The sequence below is a fragment of the Chenopodium album genome, chromosome 23 (assembly GCF_948465745.1).
Source record: "Chenopodium album chromosome 23, dcCheAlbu1.1, whole genome shotgun sequence".
Lineage (NCBI taxonomy): Eukaryota > Viridiplantae > Streptophyta > Magnoliopsida > Caryophyllales > Amaranthaceae > Chenopodium > Chenopodium album.
The window spans coordinates 14,019,883-14,045,677 of NC_137856.1; the positions used below are offsets into that span (position 1 = coordinate 14,019,883).

Sequence of the window (25,795 nt, forward strand, 5' to 3'; positions counted from 1 at the left end):
GATATAATTGATTTAAAATGTTGTGACTAGCTAGTAATTAGGATAGAATTTCCTAACTTTGTTAGATTAATCTTTGAGGATAAATATGATTTATCTTTTATGATTAAAATAAAATTTGATTCTATCTCATGACTAGAGGTGGTTATTGGACAGGGTAGCCCAATGATAATAGGGTCAGGGCCAAGCTTATAGGGATTTTAATGGACAGGGCTATTAATGGACAGGGCCCTTATTGGGTAGGGTCCATATAGGGCCAACATGTTTTTCCAATTTAGTTGATAAAGAAAATACATAATGTAAAAATAATTATATAGATTAATTTGTATTCATATGTATTTAATAATTGCTTTGTCCAATATTTATTTTGATTGATATTTTGTAGGCCCGCCAATTATCGACCCGCGACCCGCATTGGCCCGACCCTATATAGACCCTATAAAATGTGACCCTCTTTGACCCTGACCCGCAATCGACCCGCACCGACCCTGACCCGACCCGCCCAATAACCAGGTCTACTCATGACTAATTTACAATGTATTTATTGATGATCATGAATAATATATGATACTACCTCCGTCCCCATTTGATAGTCCCCTATGGGAATTTTTCACGGGAATTAATAAACATAAATAAGAATAGTAAAATTATATTGAAAAACTAAATTGATATTGGGTATGCAAAAATGTAGAGAGAGAAAATAATAAAAGTACACGGGAAAACAAAATTTACATGGGAAATTTAAATTTGCACATGGATTGTTGCAAATTGGAGGAAATTTTGGTTAAAATTTAATATTAATAGTTGTTGGAAAAAGCAAATGGGTTGAACATTTTGTGACTAAAATTTGCCCATAAGGGACTATCAAAAGGGGACGGAGGGAGTATTATCTAATTATATTAATTAAAATATGAGATATTTAGATGTCATGTTTCCTTAATTGTGAACATTCGATGTTGTAGTTTAGGAAAGCATGATGAGTGATTTATTATGTGGCAATTTTATAATATATGATGTTGTTTATTGCTATATAATGACTAGTATGGCCCAGTAGATTGCTAAATATGATATGCGCGTCGTGATGTATTTTTGTAATCTTAGTACGGTCTACGTACCGATAAAGTATTTTTGTAATTTTATTTTATTTTTTTTAAGTAGTAAATAGAATAGGGGTAGAAGTACAGGTTGTAGTTAATCCGAGAAGCCCATGAAGTGAAGGCCCAAAGGAGCAAGGTAGATGAGATCCATGAAGATTCAAGTGGGAGCATTTACTTTATTAGTTTTTTTAGGATTAGGAGCCATGCTATGTCTTATTTATGCATTCAGTATTTTATGCATGTTAGATTTTATTGATGTTTTGTGATGATGCGCTAGAGTTCACTATTTAATCACAACATAATAGATCTAGATCCCGGTAATATTGAGGCAGCTTTTCTAATTAAAAACCCGATGAAACCTTTGACATTTATGATGGGTCATGCCAAAGCTGGGCGTCATATTTTTCATTGGGGAGTGGGGGTAGGACAAATTCTACACTTTGAATTGGTTATACTGAACAAGGTTACCTAAAGATAAAGTTTAGAACCTTAAAGCTAAGGGTAATAATTAAACATGTGATGGGTAATTATTCAACCAAGAATTACAAAGAGTTGTAATCAATAAAGAGTTTACTCACCTTGAAAATGTAATGGTTGATGGCAGGGCCAAAGTCCGGTCAATTATTGCACGAATAAAGGATCGTGGAATCATTTTATATAATAGGGATCATTTAAAATTGAATAAATGTTTTAAAGTTACCAATTTAATTCGATTATGGTACTTTAAATTTTAATAAACATAATTGAATTTTGCGTTTACTTATATGTAACATGTCGTTCTAATTTTATTATTATATATAATCTCCAATTGAAAATAAAGTTGAGAAACGTTCTCAAAAGTTTAAAAGATAATCCATAGACCTATATTCCAATTTTGCTAAGATTGTTCTAAAAGGCAAGTTTTAGAAATTCATGTCACATGTCTAAGGTTAGTTTTATTAAAAATGTTTGAGTAAAATACCAACACATCTTCATTTTGAAAAATGTTTCAAGGGATATAATGAGATGAGAGGTACAAACCCTCCAAAAGACAAGTATAAAAGTCCAATAAAATCTCTTATCTTCAATATGATTGAATATAAGAAAATGATTGGAAATCTCTATGATCAAAAGTTGATCAAATGACACTATTCTTCATCCACTTTATATAAGAGTTAAATATTTGATTAAACTCTAATATGAATGATGATTGATTAGACTTAGCAAAATCATGAAAAGTGCTTAAAGAAGTTAAGCAAAGTATCATTTTGAACCTAAGAAAAGTGTTCTAAGTGGCTCAAAGGGAAAGGTTTAGGAATATATGAGGATTGCATTAAGAAGTAATAGGCCAAGAAATGCAAATAAGTTGCTACTTCTAAAACCTAGAACTACTTACATGCTAAAAGTTGTTATGAATAGCAAATGTTTCAGATTCAATAGACCAATTCCAATTGATTAGAAACTACCTCATAACAGTTGGAAGGTAAAAAAATGGAAATGTTCCTATTTAAGAAGTATACTATAGAAATTGATTTAGCATATGGCTACTTCTTGGACATATGATGTCTTGTTTAGATCACTCATTGCACAATCTGATTGAACTAAAGGAAGAATTTAGCTAGAGGAGGAATAAATCTACAAGTTTAGAAGCAAATGTTGCTACTTTACAAGTAGAATCTACAAGTCTGAAAGCAAAAGTTGCAACTTTACAAGTAGAACCTATATTTCACCTTACCTTACTAATTGGCTAGAATTCAACAAATGTTATTATTCTTACCATTATCAAAACACTATTCAATGTTAGTAATGACTAAGAATTGAAGATTCAAAAACGTGGAATAAATATTATTCTATGCTTTATTGAATCATAATGTGTTTTGAATTGCTAAATAGGTTAAAAGTTCTATATGATAGAAAAAATTAAACCATTTCTATATATATATATATATATATATATATATATATATATATGTGTGTGTGTGTGTGTGTGTGTGTGTATATATATATATATATATATATACATATATATATATATATATATATATATATATATACATATATATATATATATATATATATATATATATATATATATATATATATATATATATATATATATATAAAAAAGTTGTCTCTAATATGTCAATTCATTCGAATGAAAATGAAAATTGCATGCGGAAGATCCAAAGGGATGGACTTTCAATATCATTAGATTATGAATCTATTGATATATGTAATTATCATTCTAATTTGAAATTTTGACTAAGTCACCATTTATAGAAATGATGATGTGAACTCGAGGTCGAATACATATCGATGTAAGAAAACAAAAGGTTCAAAGACTAGAGACAGACAATGAAACTTCATTTGTGATACGATCACTACTTGTGCTTAGTTGAAGCATAAGAGTGAGGATTTTGAAAAGTTCAAAATGTTCATATGAAGTTCAGTATCAACTTAACAAGAAAATGATTACATTGCAATATGATTGTAATTGTGAAAATTTAAGTCAAGATATGTACTTGGCAAGTTAGAAACACATTCGAAATATGCGATATGATCGTAATAATGAGAATTTAAGCCAAGACCTTGATAAACATCCAAGAGTTGTGAAATCATTTTACAACAAAATGCGAAATAAAACCTTGTGAAGTGTTTATGAAGGGAGCTATCAACCTATATGAGATATATTTTGATAATGGATGTAAATTACCTATCTTCCAACCATTATCCATGGGATATACTTTTAAGATAAGCTAAACAAAAACTACATAGGTCAAATCAAAATGTAGCCAAGGTTTCACATGTGATATGGATAAGAAAAGTCCTTATGAAGTCTTTCTACAAAGCAAGGAGTACACGATGTATTAAGTCGTTTGATGCACGTTCGATTCCTATGTAGAGCACGGGGTACGTACTACTACAAAAACCATACTTAGGACAAAATGTTTGTTGCTCAAGTAGGTGCCCTTATGGAAATTGTTCCAAAAGCTCAAGTAGGAGTAGTGTAAATCTCAAAAGAGTTCGAGAAAAGGAACAAACAAATGTGGTTCAAACCATGATTGGTTCACCCTATGCTAAATATGCCTCCTTAAAAGGCAAATGGGAGTATAAGAATCTTGAAAAGTTCAAGAGCCTTGAAAGAGTTCAAGAAAAGTGATTTCGAAAATCTTGAAGAAATTCGAGAAGTAATCGAATTAAAGCAACAATATGAGCATGATTCACCTCATGTTACAAATGACAACGCGTGGTCTCATTAAGTGTAATAGGATTAATAACCATGTGTCGAAGGTAGTAAATTCCAAGTGCAAATCCTCTATTGTCGTTTCTCATTGAAAATAAAACAAAGTTGTTGTATGAGTTTCAATTGTTGCATAAAAACCCACAATGATGACTAGCATATGTAGAAGTTAGCCAAAGAAATAAGATTTCATATTGACTAAGAGTTTTAAAATATTTATTTTGGAACATAATGATTATGCAAGCAATAAGGATGATTTGACAAATTATAACTCCAAGTGGTTTAAAACCAGGAAATTTGAAATAGATTCTAAGTTTGTAAGCAAGTATATGACACTTGAATAATTTGCCTAAATTGGGTGAAACCTATTGTAAGCAAAGCAGACAAGAAAGAAAAATGTTTTCTAACTAAAGCAAAGACTTGTTAAAGGATTCAACTAATTCATAGTATGACTACGATTACGATGAAACCTTTACATTAGTCACGTTGCAAAGATCTATTAAAGATATTTGAGTGATTTCTACCTTAAAAGATTTGGTAGATGGATTTCAAAACACTCTCTTGAAATTGTTCGTGAAAGAAGATTTGTATATGATACAATCAAAAGTTTGAAGATCCAATAATCCTAGGGATGCATAAAATATCCATAATGGATTGAAGTTAGCATCAGGGAGTTAATGTTCTTAATTTTGTGAGTTAATCAAATTGTTTGATGTTCTTATAAAATGAAGAAAAGGTCTTGTATGTACAAGATGTTTAGTGGGAGCTATGAAGTCTTCTTGGTCTAGTATAAAAAGCAATTATTCATTGCTTGAAGAGTCAAGTGGTGGGTAATGCATTTTGTATGAAAAACCTTGAAGAGGATGATGAGTACATTTGGGATTCAAGATCTATAGAGATAAGTCTCGAAGGATGTTTGAGATTTGGTAAGAAGCTTATATTGATAAGATTCTTATAAGGTTCAACATTATATTGAAAAGAGTTTCAATCCTATGTGACATGGCACGTTGCTTAATGATTCAATACCTTGAGAAAGGTTGATAAAATTAAGACTTTGAGTGATGATCCTTATGCAATTCGCAAAGGATGCATCATGCATGCTATGGACTATACTCGTTTATTTGATTCACGTGTTTTAAAGAACAAGTGATGATAGATTTCAATCGAAATCCAATGTGACGTTGGAATACAAATTAGAAATTCCTAAGTTCCTTGCGAAAGGGCGAAGGAAAATTCTTAGTTTATGGAGGTGAATATTATTATAAACTTTAGAAATTGCAAAATTCATGTTTATGAGAATGTCTCATGAACTCTACTTACTAAACCCCTTCCATTTCCAATGCATGAGAAATATGCTAATGAAACTGGATTGACGCAAATGATGTAATTAGAAGTTGTATTTGTTTTTGGAGAAAAACAAATTACATGTGTAATATATTCACTTGCAGAATTATGTTTATCAATTGAAACAAAGCTTCAATCTTATTTAATCATGGTTTCAAGATTAAATAAAATGTCCAAAATAATTATGAATTGATGGGCTCACTTGGTTGATGACCTTTTGAATGAAACCCCACAATTGAACTAAATTCATATATTATTTAAGTTCCTAGTTCGGAATCATTAAACTAGACATAAATGATTTCTTAAACTGGACTAGCATGTTAAGATTTATTGGATAGCGCAGTTTCATGGGCTATAGGAGCGTAGTGATGCTTGGTCAATCACATGGATATGCATGAATGACGCATGATCGAACTATAGACCTACTTTGAAGTTCAATTACAGAGCTTCCGAATATATTAGTGGATTTGACATGAGTGGAACACTGATTCCATTCAATGATTGATTTAACTGTGGTACATTCAAACGTCTAGCCGTAACTGGAGATTAAAAAGGATGTTTCTCGGTTACTTCATGAATTGAGTGGGAGCTTCAGTTGCCACAAGATTGGATAGAGTCTACCTATTTAGTTAGGAATGTGTCTTTTGGCCCCTTGAAGAGGGAGAATTCAGAAAATGCATGGCCGTGCTCAAATGCGTTACATAGTAACCATTTGTTATGTAATTCTAACTTAGATTTCAAGAAAAAAGATTTGTAGATTAATAATGATTACATAAGATGCAATCATATTATCAAATCGACACAAAAATGACTTAAGGAATTTGAATATTGCGCACTTGTCTCAGACAAGTGGGAGATTGAAGGAGTTATGGAGATAATAAGTTCATTCTATAGGGTCGTTAATATCTGTTGCTAGATATGATAATTGATCTTTGGGTTAGTTAAATAGCCCAAAGCCTTATAGAATAGATCCTATGAGGTCACACAACAAGGGTAGTGAGTCAAACAAGTAAGAGGCCCATTAATGGGCCTCATGAGATTATGACATACCATGTAGAGTGTTGGGCTAGAGTAGGGTGTTTAGGGTAAGGTTTTTGGGCTTTTGACACGGGCTCTTATTTAGAGATGTTATCTATAAGTAAGATCCATGCCTAGGGTTGCAAGTAAGCAGTTTCAATCAACATACATTAGATTGTGAAAGAAGCAACCAAGTCCCAAACCTTAAACACTCTCCTCACCTCACGACCCTCCCCTCTCCCCTTCACGTCCATCCATACGTGCGGCGCCCCTCGTGGTGGTTTGTGGTTAGCTCGTGTCTCTCTTCTCCGTCGAAGGTTGATTGAAGCGTTCAATCACGACTAACTAGCATTAGTGGAGGTTTAACTTGTACCCGTGGACCAAGTAGAGGAATCACGCTTGGGGTTCTTTATCTCCCATTGTTCTTGCTCGATCGCACGTGGAATCACTATGTGTTCTTTATGTGTTATGCAAAGATCCTTGGATTAGGTACTATATGAATATGATTCATGTTTATTTCCGCTGCGTAGTTATAAACCCTTACACCTAGAAATAATGATGATGTTCTTAGAGCTAATGACGATGTTCCTAGACCTAATGACGATGTTCTTGGACGTATTATCAGATCTAATAAATCTCTATGCTCACTGGATTGTGGGGTAGTAGGTCAGAATGTGCCTTTTGTGACTCTTATTTTTAGGGGTAATGCTCGGATTTTCAACAGTTTGCCTCAGTTACATTTGGATGTTAGGGAATTTGTGTATGATCAAAGATCATAAAAACAACAAACAATTGAACGAGATCACTTTCCCAAAAGTATAATTCCGACCCTAAACTACAACCGGGTTTTCACGGAAATTTACTAAGGAGATACAACGAAGAACAATTGTAATTACAAGTAGGATAATTACAATTCAATGTATAAAAGCTTTTGGATTTAAGATGATGATAAATGAAAAACTTGCAAAGGTTTCAAGAAAATAAAATCTGATTATTTTCTCAAGTCTCTTCAACATATGTTTTAGAACATATATATATTAAAGTCAAGTTACAGCCAAAAGCCATGAAAAACTGAAAAAACACAAAGCAAAACTGACTGAAACTGTCAGTTTCATTTTCCTCTCTAACGCGCGCCCGATCGGGCCACCGCCGCCCGATCGGGCTAAATGGAACGCCTGAAATTCGCTTCCCCTCGCGCCCGATCGGGCTAACTGGAACGCCTGAAATTCGCTTCCCCTCGCGCCCGATCGGGCGGTGGTGGCCCGATCGGGCGGTACTCCTTTTTCCAAGATTCATTTTCGTCGTTTTTTTTTGTTTCCTTCTCGTGCCCGATCGGGTGGTGGTGTCTCGATCGGGCGGTGGAGAAGAACGAAAATCAACCAGCCTCGCGCCCAGTCGGGCGAGCACCACCCTAACCGGGCGGTTGACCGGGCGTCGAAAGGGGCAGCGAACAGAGGTTATGGTGTTTGAGTTCTCCTTCATTAATCTATAACCAAGATTAAATGTTTTCTTTAATATTCTTAATTAATTAAATTACAACAGCATTGCCTAAGTAATTTAATTATTAACTTGAAATTTATCTACAATTCTCAAAATAATTCAACAATCCTCCCCCATTTTGAGAATTAATCTAGACATATTGCAAAAACATCATCATCAAAAAACAATCTTATGCATAAATGAAAGTGTACAGAGACTTGAACTCCCACTTAGTGAAATATACAATTCAAGAATCCGTATCGATTTGGTATCGTAAAACGTTTGAACCAAAAGCAACACATTTGGAAACTCGAAGATATTACACACACAAGATTAATTACTTAAATACATATTAGCTTGACACTATAAGCCATGTGTCCATATCTATTCATAAGTACATCAAAGCTACACCCTAAATAGCTTCTTGAAACGGAAAAACCTCGTACTTATATAGGTAGAGTTCCAACATGCTCCTGTGACAAAGCACTTTTATCAGGAATTCTATTAAGTTAAAAACAACCTCTTTTCATCACAGAAAAACCGAAACTTTACCTTGGATGAATAAACAAGTTCCCAATCAATAATTAAGAGAATTAATCTCATTGAACTTAAGACCCAATGTCTTGTTGGGCGTTAAGTTGAGATTCTCCTAAATATAATTATTTAGAGCTCCAACCCTAAACCGATTGCCATCCTTTTATTAACATCTCTAGCCAATGCCTTGGTAAAACAATCAGCGAGATTAAGATCCGTTCGAACATAATCAATAGTGATCACACTATCCTTGATAAGTCCTTGGATGTAGCTATGCCATACTCCAATGTGCCTTGACTTACCATTATAAACTTGGCTATAAGCCCTTGCCAAGGTAGCATTATTATCACAATGTATCACTATTGGTGATATCGGTTTGGCAACAAAGGAATCTCAAACATGAGATCCTTTAACCATTCTGCTTCTTTACCAGCCGAATGCAAAGCAATGAACTCCGATGTCATTGTGGAGTCCGCAATGCAAGTTTGCTTCTTAGAAGCCCATGAAATGGCACCTCCCCCATATCGGAAAACCCATCCACTTGTGGAGGAATGATCTTTGTTAGAGATCCAACTTGCATCCGAATATCCTTCTACAACCGATGGATATCCACTATAAGACAAACCATACTCCTTGGTTTTCTTCAAGTACTTCAACAAGCGTCGAACAGCTTGCCAATGTAGCATACTAGGCTTGCTAGTGTACCTACTCAGTTGACCAACTGCAAAAGCAAAATCCGGTCTAGTACTTGTCATGGCATACATCAAACAACCTATTACTCTAGAATATTCAAGATGTGAAACCGCATAACCTTCATTAGGTATCAACTTTATGCTAGGATCCATAGGTGTTGAATAAAGAGAAGTAGTGTCTTCACTCACATTGAATTTCTTGAGCACTTTCTCAATGTAATGAGATTGTGACAAGATCAGCTTTCCTTTTTCCCTCTTTATCCTTATGCCCAAGATGACATCTGCTTCTCCCATGTCTTTCATGGAAAACTTTGAACTAAGGAACGACTTTGTCTTTTCAACTTGTGACAAATCCGTTCCAAAGCTCAACATGTCATCTACATGTAGACAAATTATGACACCTTGACCGTTGTCATCAAATTTGCTATAAATACACTTGTCTGAATTATTCAGCTTAAATCCATTAGACAACACAACCTCATCAAACTTTTGATGCCATTGCTTAGGTGCTTTAGCCCATACAAAGATTTAATCAACTTGCAAACCTTTTCTTCTTGACCTTCCACAACAAACCCTTCCGGTTGTCGCATGTAAACTTCTTCCTCTAGATCTCCATTCAAGAATGCTGTCTTGACATCCATTTGATGGATCACAAGATTATGGATTGTCGCAAGTGCAATCAATAACCTTATAGTTGAGATTCTAGCAACGGGTGAATATGTATCAAAATAATCGATACTAGGTTTTTGTGTAAAACCTTGTGCCACTAACCGGGCTTTGAACTTTTCAACCGTTGCATCAATCCTCAATTTCTTCTTGAAGATCCATTTACACCCAATTGGTTTACATTTTGGTGGTAATTTAGCTAAAACCCAAGTATTGTTTCCCATGATGGATTCCATCTCATCATTAATAGCTTCCTTCTAAAATGGAGCATCACGAGACCTCATAGCCTCATCATAGGTCAAAGGATCATCTTCCACATTAAAAATGTACGGGAATTTTGTCGAAACAGATTCCCTTGATCCTTCAACTAAGTATACATGAAAGTCCGGGCCAAAAGATTTTTCTTTCCTTGCCCTCTTACTTCTCCTAGGTTGTGATGATGATGTAGATGCCTCTTCTAAATGAGTTTGGTCATCAACTTCTTGATCAATGACAACTTGATCAAAACTTTGAGCATTGGTATTTGGAGTTATATCCTTTGGTCTAGGAATTGATGAAAATCGATTTTCATCAAACAATGCATCCCTTGACTCAATGGTGGTATGTACCGACCAACAGTCATTTTGCTCTATTACATAGAACCTATAGGATTTGCTATGATCCGCATATCCTATAAAAATGCATTCAACTCCTCTTTCACCTAACTTTTTACGTTTAGGTTCCGGCACTTTTACAATTGCCCTACAACCCCAAACTTTGAGATGACTCAAGTTTGGTTTCCTTTTATACCATAGCTTATATGGGGTTACATCTTTCCCTTTCATGGGAACACGATTTAACACATAACAAGCCGTTAAAACGGCTTCACCCCAAACACCATCACTTAGACTTGAATATGACAACATAGAATTTACCATTTCTTCTAGTGTCCTATTCTTCCTTTCCGCTACACCATTTTGTTGTGGTGTATATGCCGCGGTAGTTTCATGTACTAAACCTAAAGATTGGAAATAACTTGGATCATAGTATTCACCTCCTTTATCAGTTCTTAACTTTTTAATCTTTTCATTGGTTTGCAATTCTACTTCACTTTTGTAAGTTCTAAATTTATCAAGGGCTTCATCTTTAGATAATAACAAATAAATGTAACAAAACCTTGAATAATCATCAGTAAAAGTTACCAAATATTTCTTATTCCCTAAAGAAGGTGTGTTGTGAAAATCACACAAGTCACTATGCACTAATTCAAGCAATGAATTATTTTTCTCAACAACTTGAGGAAATGGTTTCCTTGTGATTTTGGTTAACATGCATGTCCTACACTTCTCTATTTTTGGATCAAACACAGGTATCATATCATGCTTCGACATAAAATACAATTTTTTATAATTAATATGACCAAGTCGCAAATGCCATAGAGAAGAATTATCATTAACAACATACACAACATCATTCAAAGTATTTGAAATACTTAATTTAAACATACCATTACACAAATAACCAAGTCCTACAAATTGACCTCCATTAGACAAAAAAAATTAATCTGACTCAAACACCATCTTAAAACTTAATCGATTAATTTAAAGACCGCACCGGATACAAGATTCCTCCTAAGTTCGGGAGAATACAACACATCTCTTAAAATAAGAGATTCTCCCAAACTAAAGACTAGCTCCACTTGTCCTTTGCCAAGCACCTTAGCAGTAGAGTCATTGCCCATATAGAGAATTTCTCCATCATCAACCTCCAAGAAGGTCTTGAACAATGATCTATCCTTGCACACATGCCTCGATGCGCCCGAATCGATATACCACGAACAATCAGCCTGTACACAATTGATTTCCGAAATCATACACACATAATCCATAAATGAATTAAATGAAATTTGTGCACAAGATTTACCTTGTTTGTCTTGGGATTAGTTAGCATTGCCATTCCCATCTTGAGCCTTCTTCTTGCTCATTTTTTTCTTCCAAATTGTGCAATCTTTCTTGAAGTGTCCAGGTTTTCCACAAACCCAACAAGCACGTGACTTTGAACCATCACCACTTTCCTTAGGCTTCTTGCCTTTATTTTTGTTTGAGTCATTACCCCTTGTTCTCACATTTTGTTTGGCATTCTCCACTACTTTTACCGTAGTAGAACTAGGATTTCCATCCTTATTTCCCTCTTACACCCGGATTTCTTCCTCAATCCGGATGTGTGAAGCCAAACTCTCAAGGTTAACATCATCCTTTCTATGCTTTAAACCACTTTTAAAGTCTTTCCAAGAAAAGGGCAATTAATTTGTCTATTATCGATGACACTACAAAGGTCTCATCAAGAACTATGTTATGTTGTCTAAGACTTCCTAATACTCTTTGAACTTCATGTAACTGTTCCATAATTGGCCTACTTTCAACAAACTTATAATTATTAAATTTACTAACAAGAAATTTCTTGATAGAAGCATCTTCAGCCATATACTTAGCCTCTAATTCATCCCATAAAGACTTAGCAGAATCATTAAACTGATAAATATCAAAGAGTTCATTAGACATACCATTGAGAATATGGCCACAACAAATATAATTGTCATTTTCCCACTTGTTGCGTTTCCTTGCATCATCCAAAGTTTCCTCCTCCTTCTCCTCGGGTTTTGGAGTTGCAAGAACATAAGCCACCCCAATACTGTCAAGAAGAAATGCATATTTTTCTGCCATCTTCGAAAATCAACTCCCTCGAATTTGTCCAACTTTTGAATGTTGGTCATTATTTCCTTAACATTTGCTATGTTTGTAATTATACTTTTGGATTGTTGGGGAATTTGTGTATCATCAAGGATCACAATAACAACAAACAATTAAACCGGAAAACTTCGAGGCGTGAACGGGATCACTTTCCCAAAAGTATAATTCCGACCCTAAACTACAACCGGGTTTTCACGGAAATTTACTAAGGAGATACAACGAAGAACAATTGTAATTACAAGTAGGATAATTACAATTCAATGTATAAAAGCTTTAGGATTTATGATGATGATAAATGAAAAACTTGCAAAGGTTTCTAGAAAATAAAATCTGATTATTTTCTCAAGTCTCTTCAACATATGTTTTAGAACATATATATATTAAAGTCAAGTTACAGCCAAAAGCCACGAAAAACTGAAAAAACACAAAGCAAAACTGACTGAAACCGTCAGTTTCATTTTCCACTCTAACGCGCGCCCGATCGGGACACCGCCGCCCGATCGGGCTGACTTGAATGCCTAAAAGTCGCTTCCCCTCGCGCCCGATCGGGCGGTGGTGGCTCGATCTGGCGGTACTCCTTTTTCCATGATTCATTTTCGTCGTTTTTTTTTGTTTCCTTCTCGTGCCCGATCGGGTGGTGGTGGCCCGATCGGGTGGTGGTGGCCCGATCGGGCGGTGGAGAAGAACGAAAATCAACCAGCCTCGCGCCCGGTCGGGCGAGCACCACCCTGACCGAGCGGCTGACCGGGCGTCGAAAGGGGCATCGAACAGAGGTTATGGTGTTTGAGTTCTCCTTTATTAATCTTTAACCAAGATTAAATGTTTGCTTTAATATTCTTAATTAATTAAATTACAACACCATTGCCTAAGTAATTTAATTATTAACTTGAAATTTATCTACAATTCTCAAAATAATTCAACAATCCTTCCCCATTTTGAGAATTAATCTAGACATATTGCAAAAACATCATCGTCACAAAACAATCTTATGCATAAATGAAAGTGTACATAGACTTGAACTCCAACTTAGTGAAATATACAATTCAATAATCCGTATCGATTTGGTATTGTAAAACGTTTGAACCAAAATCAACACATTGGGAAACTCGAAGATATTACACACACAAGATTAATTACTTAAATACATATTAGCTTGACACTATAAGCCATGTGTCCATATCTATTCATAAGTACATCAAAGCTACACCCTAAATATATTCTTAAAGCGGCAAAACCTCGTACTAATATAGGTAGAGTTCCAACATGCTCCTGTGACAAAGCACTTTTATCAGGAATTCTATTAAGTTAAAAACAACCTCTTTTCATCACAGAAAAACCGGAACTTTACCTTGGATGAATAAACAAGTTCCCAATCAATAATTAAGAAAATTTATCTCATTGAACTTAAGACCCAACGTCTTATTGGGCGTTAAGTTGAGATTCTCCTAATTATAATTATTTAGAGCTCCAATCCTAAACCGATTGTCATCCTTTTATTAACATCTCTAGCCAATGCCTTTGTAAAACAATCAGTGAGATTAAGATCCGTTCGAACATAATCAATAGTGATCACACTAACCTTGATAAGTCCTTGGATGTAGCTATGCCGTACTCGAATGTGCCTTGACTTACCATTATAAACTTGGCTATAAGCCCTTACCAAGGTAGCATTGTTTTCACAATGTATCACTATTGGTGATATCGGTTTTGGCAACAAAGGAATCTCAAACATGAGATCCTTTAACCATTCTGCTTCTTTACCAGCCGAATGCAAAGCAATGAACTCCGATGTCATTGTGGAGTTCGCAATGCAAGTTTGCTTCTTAGAAGCCCATGAAATAGCACTTCCCCCATATCGGAAAACCCATCCACTTGTGGAGGAATGATCTTTGTTAGAGACCCAACTTGCATCCGAATATCCTTCTACAATTGATGGATATCCACTATAAGACAAACCATACTCCTTGGTTTTCTTCAAGTACTTTAACAAGCGTCGAACAGCTTGCCAATGTAGCATACTAGGCTTGCTAGTGTACCTACTCAGTTGACCAACTGCAAAAGCAATATCCGGTTAAGTACTTGTCATGCATACATCAAACAACCTATTACTCTAGCATATTCAAGTTGTGAAACCGCATAACCTTCATTAGGTATCAACTTTATGCTAGGATCCATAGGTGTTGAATAAAGAGAAGTAGTGTCTTCACTCACATTGAATTTCTTGAGCACTTTCTCAATGTAATGAGATTGTGACAAAATCAACTTTCCTTTTTCCCTCTTTATCCTTATGCCCAAGATGACATCTGCTTCTCCCATGTCTTTCATGGAAAACTTTGAACTAAGGAACGACTTTGTCTTTTCAACTTGTGACAAATCCGTTCCAAAGATCAACATGTCATCTACATATAGACAAATTATGACACCTTGACCGTTGTCATCAAATTTGCTATAAATACACTTGTCTGAATTATTCAGCTTAAATCCATTAGACAACACAACCTCATCAAACTTTTGATGCCATTGCTTAGGTGCTTTAGCCCATACAAAGATTTAATCAACTTGCAAATCTTTTCTTCTTGACCTTCCACAACAAACCCTTCCGGTTGTCGCATGTAAACTTCTTCCTCTAGATCTCCATTCAAGAATGCTGTCTTGACATCCATTTGATGGATCACAAGATTATGGATTGCCGCAAGTGCAATCAATAACCTTATAGTTGAGATTCTAGCAACGGGTAAATATGTATCAAAATAATCGATACTAGGTTTTTGTGTAAAACCTTGTGCCACTAACCGGGCTTTGAACTTTTCAACCGTTGCATCAATCCTCAATTTCTTCTTGAAGATCCATTTACACCCAATTGGTTTACATTTTGGTGGTAATTTAGCTAAAACCCAAGTATTGTTTCCCATGATGGATTCCATCTCATCATTAATAGCTTCCTTCTAAAATGGAGCATCACGAGACCTCATAGCCTCATCATAGGTCAAAGGATCATCTTCCACATTAAAAATGTACGGGAATTTTGTCGAAACAGATTCCCTTGATCCTTCAACTAAGTATACATGAAAGTCCGGGCCAAAAGATTTTTCTTTCCTTGCCCTCTTACTTCTCCTAGGTTGTGATGATGATGTAGATGCCTCTTCTAAATGAGTTTGGTCATCAACTTCTTGATCAATGACAACTTGATCAAAACTTTGAGCATTGGTATTTGGAGTTATATCTTTTGTTCTAGGAATTGATGAAAATCGATTTTCATCAAACAATGCATCCCTTGACTCAATGGTGGTATGTACCGACCAACAGTCATTTTGCTCTATTACATAGAACCTATAGGATTTGCTATGATCCGCATATCCTATAAAAATGCATTCAACTCCTCTTTCACCTAACTTTTTACGTTTAGGTTCCGGCACTTTTACAATTGCCCTACAACCCCAAACTTTGAGATGACTCAAGTTTGGTTTCCTTTTATACCATAGCTTATATGGGGTTACATCTTTCCCTTTCATGGGAACACGATTTAACACATAACAAGCCGTTAAAACGGCTTCACCCCAAACACCATCACTTAGACTTGAATATGACAACATAGAATTTACCATTTCTTCTAGTGTCCTATTCTTCCTTTCCGCTACACCATTTTGTTGTGGTGTATATGCCGCGGTAGTTTCATGTACTAAACCTAAAGATTGGAAATAAATTGGATCATAGTATTCACCTCCTTTATCGGTTCTTAACTTTTTAATCTTTTCATTGGTTTGCAATTCTACTTCACTTTTGTAAGTTCTAAATTTATCAAGGGCTTCATCTTTAGAGAATAAAAAATAAATGTAACAAAACCTTGAATAATCATCAATAAAAGTTACCAAATATTTCTTATTCCCTAAAGAAGGTGTGTTGTGAAAATCACACAAGTCACTATGCACTAATTCAAGCAATGAATTATTTTTCTCAACAACTTGAGGAAATTGTTTCCTTGTGATTTTGGTTAACATGCATATCCTACACTTCTCTATTCATGGATCAAACACAGGTATCATATCATGCTTCGACATAAAATACATTTTTTTGTAATTAACATGACCAAGTCGCAAATGCCATAGAGAAGAATTATCATTAACAACATACACAACATCATTCAAAGTATTTGAAATACTTAATTTAAACATACCATTACACAAATAACCAAGTCCTACAAATTGACCTCCTTTAGACAAAATAAATTTATCTGACTCAAACACCATCTTAAAACCTAATCGATTCAATACCGCACCGGATACAAGATTCCTCCTAAGTTCGGGAGAATACAACACATCTCTTAAAATAAGAGATTTTCCCAAACTAAAACTAGCTCCACTTGTCCTTTGCCAAGCACCTTAGCTGTAGAGTCATTGCCCATATAGAGAATTTCTCCATCGTCAACCTCCAAGAAGGTCTTGAACAATGATCTATCCTTGCACACATGCCTCGATGCGCCCGAATCGATATACCACGAACAATCAGCCTGTACACAATTGATTTCCGAAATCATACACACATAATCCATAAATGAATTAAATGAAATTTGTGCACAAGATTTACCTTGTATGTCTTGGGATTGGCTAGCATTGCCATTCCCATCTTGAGCCTTCTTCTTGCTCATTTTCTTCTTCCAGATTGTGCAATCTTTCTTGAAGTGTCCGGGTTTTCCACAAACCCAACAAGCACGTGACTTTGAACCATCACCACTTTCCTTAGGCTTCTTGCCTTTATTTTTGTTTGAGTCATTACCCCTTGTTCTCACATTTTGTTTGGCATTCTCCACTACATTTACCGTAGTAGAACTAGGATTTCCATCTTTATTTCCCTCTTACACCCGGATTTCTTCCTCAATCCGGATGTGTGAAGCCAAAATCTCAAGGTTAACATCATCCTTTTTATGCTTTAAACCACTTTTAAAGTCTTTCCAAGAAAAGGGCAATTAATTTGTCTATTATCGATGGCACTACAAAGGTCTCATCAAGAACTATGTTATGCTGTCTAAGACTTCCTAATACTCTTTGAACTTCATGAAACTGTTCCATAATTGGCCTACTTTCAACAAACTTATAATTGTTAAATTTACTAACAAGAAATTTCTTGATAGAAGCATCTTCAGCAATATACTTAGCCTCTAATTCATCCCATAAAGACTTAGCAGAATCATTAAACTGATAAATATCAAAGAGTTTATTAGACATACCATTGAGAATATGGCCACAACAAATATAATTGGCATTTTCCCACTTGTTGCGTTTCTTTGCATCATCCATAGTTTCCTCCTCCTTCTCCTCGGGTTTCGGAGTTGCAAGAACATAAGCCACCCCAATAGTAGTCAAGAAGAAATGCATCTTTTTCTGCCATCTTCGAAAATCAACTCCCTCGAATTTGTCCAACTTTTGAATGTTGGTCATTATTTCCTTAACATTTGCCATCTTTGTAATTATACTTTTGGATTGTTGGGGAATTTGTGTATGATCAAGGATCACAAAAACAGCAAACAATTGAACCGGAAAACTTCGAGGCGTGAACGGGATCACTTTCCCAAAAGTATAATTCCGACCCTAAACTACAACCGGGTTTTCACGGAAATTTACTAAGGAGATACAACGAAGAACAATTGTAATTACAAGTAGGATAATTACAATTCAATGTATAAAAGCTTTTGGATTTATGATGATGATAAATGAAAAACTTGCAAAGGTTTCAAGAAAATAAAATCTGATTATTTTCTCAAGTCTCTTCAACATATGTTTTAGAACATATATATATTAAAGTCAAGTTACAGCCAAAAGCCACGAAAAACTGGAAAAACACAAAGCAAAACTGACTGAAACCGTCAGTTTCATTTTCCTCTCTAACGCGCGCCCGATCGGGCCACCGCCTCCCGATCGGGCTAACTGGAACGCCTGAAATTCGCTTCCCCTCGCGCCCGATCGGGCGGTACTCCTTTTTCCAGGATTCATTTTCGTCGTTTTTTTTTTGTTTCCTTCTCGTGCCCGATCGGGCGGTGGTGGCCTGATCGGGCGGTGGAGAAGAACGAAAATCAACCAACCTCGCGCCCGGTCAAGCGAGCACCACCCTAACCGGGCGGCTGACCGGGCGTAAAAAGGGGCAGCGAACAGAGGTTATGGTGTTTGAGTTCTCCTTCATTAATCTTTAACCAAGATTAAATGTTTGCTTTAATATTCTTAATTAATTAAATTACAACACCATTGCCTAAGTAATTTAATTATTAACTTGAAATTTATCTACAATTCTCAAAATAATTAAACATTGAAAGTTCTTGATTATTGTTTGACGAAGGATGAATCAATGCATAGGAATTTAAATGTCATTTTCTATCATAAATATTTTTTTATCCGTTTTTTTCCTTTATTTTTTTTATTTCTTATCTTATTTTTTATCGTTGCAGTGAGAACCTTGTGACTTTTGGAATGAATTTTCTAGTTCCAAGAGAAGATATGTTGTCCCTTGCTGCTCCACTTAGGATTTGATGGTGCATTATTGATTGCTTTTCTCTAAATCTGAATGAGTTAGCATGTTTTGAGTATTTTGGTGCTCGAAAATTCTTTTTTGGTGTGATGCAAAGTGTAAGTAACTTGATATTTTTATATTTAAAAACATTGACTTTATATTTATATATAAACAAGATCTTATACTTTAATAGTTTGCATTGTTGTATGTTTGTGAAAATATTGGGCAAGGTGACATTTCTAATGCTCGCTGTTAAGGATTTGCACGATATATGGGAAGGGTGGGTCAGCTACGAGAATCCTGAATGTGATATAATGGATGCTGAACTGGTATATTTCATGTTAAACTAATATTATACCCTTAAAAGAGATTTGTTTGTGAAATGCTCTGTCCAAATTAAATTACTTTTAATTTTGCTATTTCGAATCTATAATCCTATTCTTCTTGAGAATCACTAAGTTTTGTTTGTTGTTGATCATGCAAAAGAGTTAATAAATTATCTTGACAATATTAATTGGCGTGGTTCTAGTCTTGAATACCTTAGAGATTTATCTTCTCAAGTGGTATGTTTCTGTTCATTTACTGTTTCAATTTAAAGTTTTTTTTTTTTTTTTTTTTGATATTCAATGTATTCTAAACTTTTATAATTTTTTTATCAGTGTGTTCAATTGGGTGCTTATCTTGACAAAAGAAATCATCCAAAGAGTTCTTAGATACCTTCTTATGAGTTTGAAATTGTTGAGTTGGAATGGAGAAAGGATAAGATTCACAAGTTGGAATGTGGGGTGTTTGTCATGTATCACATGCTGCATTTTGTTGGTGAATCGTTCAAATTAAATGAACTCAAAACAATAATTGTAAATCTATTTGTCTTTTGTTTTTCCCCTTCTGATGTTTTTATTAATTTCATATTGATAAGGATTTTTATTCTCTGTTGTGAGGTTGCTGGAAGAAATTTCTATGTGGACAGATCTATACCGCACTTGTATTGTTTGATATGAATGAATCTACGACTGATGTCTTGTCAGAATTAGCAAAGTTAAATGAGAGGAAGAAAAATGCTAATTATGTCCAGGTAATTGAAGTAAGAAGAAAGGCTGCAATTGTTGAGATGAAGAAGAAAGAAGCTGAGGAAAGAAGAAAAGGCAAAGGCAGAGGCAGAAGAAGAAAAGCCCAAAGAAAAAGGGCAAAAAAGCAAAAAAAAAGTACACTCCTTCTAAAGAGTGAAATGACTTGTTCGTGATTAGGTGATTACGTGTAAGAGTATTTTTTTTGAAAACTTAATGTATGTGCATATGCATCAAGTTCAATTATGTATTTAAACTTATTGTATAGTTTTTGGTGGTTTTTTTTTATTTTTCTTGAAAAATGAATGTTAGTATGTGCATACATTAAGTAATTTGAAATGTTATTTTGTATATATCTTTCTTTTTAATATACTAATTTACTAAAAAAGGGTCACTTCATGCAGGTACAAGAATACTTCATACAGGTAAAAGGTTCAATTCAGTTTTTTATGGGGTCACTTTTGTGCATAAAATGGGTAACTTTGTAACATAAAAAGGGTACTTTTTGTGCGTGGGTAAAAAGGGTAACTTTTAGGCATGAAAAGGGTAACTTTTGTACATAAAAATGGTAACTTATGTCCTTATCTCCACAAAAGGGTAACTTATGTTCACAAAAGGTTATGCGTTTACTTTGTTCATGTTTCCACTAAACATGTACTGATGACAGTATCATTCAAATTCAATCAAACTAGTCATAGAGTAAATAAAAAAAAGAAAAAATAGTATAACAATACAAAGTATAATAATAATGATTAAAAAAATGTTCTTAAAAAAATTCTTAAATGAGTCATATATATGTTAGGTGTCTTTGATCCAAATTCTGAATGTGGAGGTGGCAATTCTTGTTTCTTTTTTCTCTTGCCTTTTTCAAGCCCTCCTTTTGCTCTCTTTCTTCTTCCTTTTGTTACAACTCTTTTAGGATCAAGTATTATGGGTACACTTGTGCTTGTACTAGATGCCGAAGAAACATCATTATTGCTCTAAGTGATGTCTGCCACATCAGGAATGTCAGAAGCAACTTATGCACCATCTTCTCTCCGAGCAGCAGAAGCAAGTAAGTCTTCCACCATTTTTAGGCTATTTCTGAAGCTTTCTTCCATAAATGCTCTTGTCTCTTCATTTTCTTGACTTTTTTAGATTAGAATTGTAGTATTTCCTCATTATTACTTTGCCTCCATGGAGTATATGGCCATGTAGGATCCAGATTCTTCAACATATTCCATGCCGTTGTTTTTGCAAACTAAGTCCATCTTTTTGTAACATAATTGTCTGGTATTCTTGTTTCCGAATGTAGATGTAGATTTCTGATGCAATGATAACATAACCATCCAGATGCTTCAAATTTTTTGCAAGTACACCATACACTTTGGCTCTCATGTATATATATAGTGTACTTGATGTGCAGACCATGGCTTATCTTCTAGGGTTACTTGATAAAGTAGACATTCTTCATTTCTCCATATCATTTGAATAGTTGTTGCCATAGAGTATCCAAACTCCTCTTTAAAATCTCTGAAGAATGACAAAGTGAAAACGTGTTCACCAAAATCATGTAGCTATATTTAAGCTGTTATATATTTGTGTTATTTATGTACTATTGAGTTAACTTTTTACCTGTGTAGCATGCTTAAGCATTCCGGACAGTGGCAATGAAGTAAATGCTACTGACTTAGTACAAATAAACTCATCATATTTCTCTATGCTTCTCCAACAATTGGTTATCTTCTTAAATATGGTATAAAATTATGTCAAGCTAGTTGCTTTACTTGCTTTGAATCCTATAGCATTATTAATGCTTTCACTCCTTTGTGACCACAAAATTCCTACTGAAAAGAAATCTCTAATAAGGGTAGGACAGTATTTCTCTTTCAATTCATACACTCTTTTGTACCAAGTGTGTGTTGTCAAGTCATATTTCTGCATCATCGCTTGCCACTTTTCTTGAAATTTTGTTATGTCACACACTACTTTAAGCACTGGTTGAATGCATACTTGAACTCTTTGTCTTTTTTAAGAACCCCAAATCTAGTTATTGCATTTTGTTCCAAATGTTAGATACAAAGTCTATGTCTTGTATTACCTATATTGAAAATAAAAGGGTCATTTCATGCATTATAAAGGGGTCATTTCATACAATTAAAAGGCTCACTTTATACATTACAAAGTCTAAGTCTTATGCATGCCTTGCAATTCGATCTTGTAATGGCAACTTGTCTTGGCTTTCTTGTTATTACATTTACATTCTGTTCATCAACCATTTCAACTAACTTTGTTTTCTTGTCACCTGAATTTCTGTTTCCTTCAACAGAACATACATAATTTTTCTCACTTACTATATTTGTGTGTGTGATGTATCTAGTTGTATGCTTTCTTATCAAAAACCCCAATATGACAGCATGTTTTTCATACAAATCAAATATTTCTTCAAAAGTTTCTTTTACCACACCAACAAATGATCCTCTAACACTACAACAAAAGGGTTAATTAGTAGCACCAAATTAATAGCACTAATGATAAAATGCTATTATTGTTATCAAATGATAGCACATTATTTTTAAGTGCTGTTAGAAAGATGCTATTAAAATCACCTTAGTTTTCATCATAGTTTTATATAGCGTTTATTCCTTAACGCTGTTAATTAAGTGCTATCAATTAAAGTGGTTATACATAATAAATAAATAATAATAAAAAAGTATTCCTATTTCTTAGCCTAATTTCCCACCAAACTACTAGTATTAAAATACTAGTCTACTACTCACAATTACCCATGACTTCACTGCTCCCTCCACTTCACAAATTTTTTTATTTTTTTTTGTTTTGCAGCTAGAAACTACAACCCTCAATCCCAATTTTCCCAAATTGAGTTCCCTTCAATCCAAATCCAAATCCCAGTTTCCCTAAATTAATTAAAGAGTTCCCTTCAGTCCAATAATTTGTTGAGCGATTCCTCTTCTCTGGCAAATTGTGGGCAGTTGAGAAATTCTTCTATTTCTGCAAATTGAGCACTTCATTGTCCTCTCTAGTGGTGTTTGCGGGCTTCGTTGATTGAAATTATCAATTGTGAGTATTTTTTTCTTATGTAATTGCATTTTTTAAGTTTGAATTTGCTGTTCTTCATGGGTCAATATTCAATGTTTTTGGGTTATGCTGTTTATAGGACTTTTAGTTATGAAATTTGCAATTTTGATTAAGGTTTTTTGAGGTTTAATCTGAATTTGCTAATTTGCATGTTAATAAATTGTGTTTTGTTCCATTTTATTCTGGTTGTTTGATATTTCATTAGGCTTATATGACCGCCATTGCCTATTTAATTGAGGTAGAAGGCTAACATATGTTCTAGTGTTATATTTTGTTCTTAAAATGGAGAGGATCTGAATCACACAAGGTTCCGTCCGTTTGAGCAAAGTAGATTTGCTGCAGTAACTGAAAAAATTAGATAGGATTAAAAATTCAAACTTTCACATAATCATAAGTGAATACAACATAATCTTAGTTTAGATGTTTGAAAAAAAAAAAATCTTAGTTTAGATGTTTAGGGTGCGTGTCTCTGTTGTATATTATGATACATAGTCATTCAATTGACAAGTTTAGTCATTTGGGTCGCTCAACAATCATTAGCTGTGGATCATACATATCTACGTAAGTAGAAAGTATGCATGTAGGTAGATATGGTTAATAATCAAATTAATTGCAATAAATGGAGAAAAATACAACAGCCAACATGCATAATTATTGAGTCAAAAATCATGAGTCTGTTAACTTGTACAATTTTTTTCATGAATTTATCTGGTCATGTCTATACCATGGATTCACTAAAAGAGTACTAAGTTTAGGATTGGACCAAAGTATCTATGATCATTTGCAATAACTAATTAATTGGGCACCAAAAATACTTGCACAACTACTAAAACAATAACAAGATACATCACAAACATGAAGTTTCTACTTTGTACACTTTCTAATTTTCTAGCTTGCTCTGAAAATCTGAGTAAAATAAGGGGAAGAGAAACCCGGACCCACAGATGTTGTAATTAATCATCAAGATATCAAATTCACTATTTGCTTAGGAGAGGAGTATTTTTGTTAAATAGTTTCCTAATAAACACTAAAGATAGGCATGGTCCACAATTACTTGTGAAATTAACAAACGATTTAGTCAATGTAAGCAAAGAAGAACATTTGGATACTCTCTAGCATAGTTAGTCTTAATGTACACGTCTAAGTGTCAGGCACAATCACTTATTAATGATTTAACTAATGGAAATACCAACCTTTAATGAACATCTATGGTTCTTGTATCATAGTATCTTTAGTGACCTGATAAAAATCACTTGTATTATAGTCACTTTGCTACAACTGCCAGCTAATTTAGGAGTTATCATGGATAATGTTTTGTGTCCCTACTTGAATTATTTCTAGTCCATATAATTTAATAAAGAAAAGTAGTATTAATTGAGTATATACAAATAAACTTGAAAAGAAAAGACGCTTGGTTATTGTAAAAAGGACCAACACATATGCCTTACACTAACTTGGTTTTCATTATAATCTTAAAGGTAAGTGCATTTAGAATTAGCAGGACAAAACAAGTGAAAAGTATGGCCACATAATATGCTAATGCACGAATTGAACTTGGAACTCTTTTAGTCCAATTTAAATCTAATCCATGTACTACTATCTTGAATAGCTTGCTATACCTCAATTATTAATAATTATTAAATCATACTTTATTGTAAATTAGCATATAAAAGCGCTTCTATACTCCTACAATTTTTAAGTGTTACAACCTAACCAACACATAGTTTCATGAAAATCAATTGACTTTAATATAAAAGGTTATAAGTGGGTTAGTGGGGTATTATTGTAACAAAATTTAGCTAGGTTAGTATTTATGTTGGGGTTTGGTAAGTCCGACTCACCGCGCAACAACCCCGACCAAGGAACCACTCGTAATTAATAAAACCATAAAGCATAAATAAATAATCACAAGAGAAGGAAGAACGAATCATACCCTTGAAGCGAGCTTCGCCCTCACAAAACGGGCTCTTACTTGAAAGCCTTGAGCACCGCAAGCGCCGTGCCTCTAACGGTATCCACCCACAAAGGACGAACACGACTTTTAGGTCCGCTACCTTGGAGTTAGCAAGGTCCGACCAAAACCCAAGTGGTAATGGAGTTTAAGAGTTTTCCTAAAATATGGAATGCTCTTTCTAACTCCCACTCAAGCAAAGAATTCTCAAGCCATGCCATGACTATTTATAAGGAAGTATGCCTTGTGAATTTCACTCATCTTTCAATGTGGGACTTTTCACAAAAAGATCCCACATGGAAAGATTGGTGAATTCAACCCTTAGTTAAATAAACAAAGGAACAAGTAACAAGTGTCACATGGTTAGGAGTGGACCACTTTCTCACTTGGTCCCCAAGGCATTTCACATGCAATGTGAACTAACCA

At 34.5% G+C, this 25,795-nt stretch overlaps 2 protein-coding genes and 1 pseudogene across 2 annotated transcripts; all 3 read right to left on the reverse strand.

The window, feature by feature from the left end:
* Positions 1–9,047: 9,047 nt before the first annotated feature.
* LOC145607070 (secreted RxLR effector protein 161 pseudogene) lies at positions 9,048–9,533 on the reverse strand (annotated as a pseudogene).
* A 770-nt stretch (positions 9,534–10,303) lies between these two features.
* On the reverse strand, positions 10,304–12,748 carry LOC145607071 (uncharacterized). Its single transcript, XM_081662843.1, has 4 exons — positions 12,476–12,748; positions 11,675–11,871; positions 10,836–11,201; positions 10,304–10,688 (listed from the first exon to the last, which is right to left on the reverse strand). The coding sequence occupies exons 1-4, from the start codon at positions 12,746–12,748 to the stop codon at positions 10,304–10,306; spliced, it is 1,221 nt and encodes a 406-aa protein (XP_081518969.1).
* Positions 12,749–17,096: 4,348 nt separating this feature from the next.
* LOC145607073 (uncharacterized) lies at positions 17,097–18,231 on the reverse strand. The gene is made up of 2 exons (XM_081662844.1): positions 17,853–18,231; positions 17,097–17,581 (listed from the first exon to the last, which is right to left on the reverse strand). The coding sequence occupies exons 1-2, from the start codon at positions 18,229–18,231 to the stop codon at positions 17,097–17,099; spliced, it is 864 nt and encodes a 287-aa protein (XP_081518970.1).
* Positions 18,232–25,795: the final 7,564 nt, after the last annotated feature.

Excerpts from the sequence above, each read along its gene's own strand:
- LOC145607071 (XM_081662843.1), bottom strand. The coding sequence starts at position 12,748 with ATGGCAGAAAAATATGCATTTCTTCTTGACAGTATTGGGGTGGCTTAT. Across the intron at positions 11,202-11,674 it reads CTTATTTTAAGAGATGTGTT|GTTTTGTTACATTTATTTGT; the intron begins GTATTCTCCCGA and ends TGATTATTCAAG. Across the intron at positions 10,689-10,835 it reads GTAACCCCATATAAGCTATG|GTTCTATGTAATAGAGCAAA; the intron begins GTATAAAAGGAA and ends CAAATCCTATAG.
- LOC145607073 (XM_081662844.1), bottom strand. The coding sequence starts at position 18,231 with ATGGCAAATGTTAAGGAAATAATGACCAACATTCAAAAGTTGGACAAA. Across the intron at positions 17,582-17,852 it reads CAATTATAAGTTTGTTGAAA|TGGAGAATGCCAAACAAAAT; the intron begins GTAGGCCAATTA and ends CGGTAAATGTAG.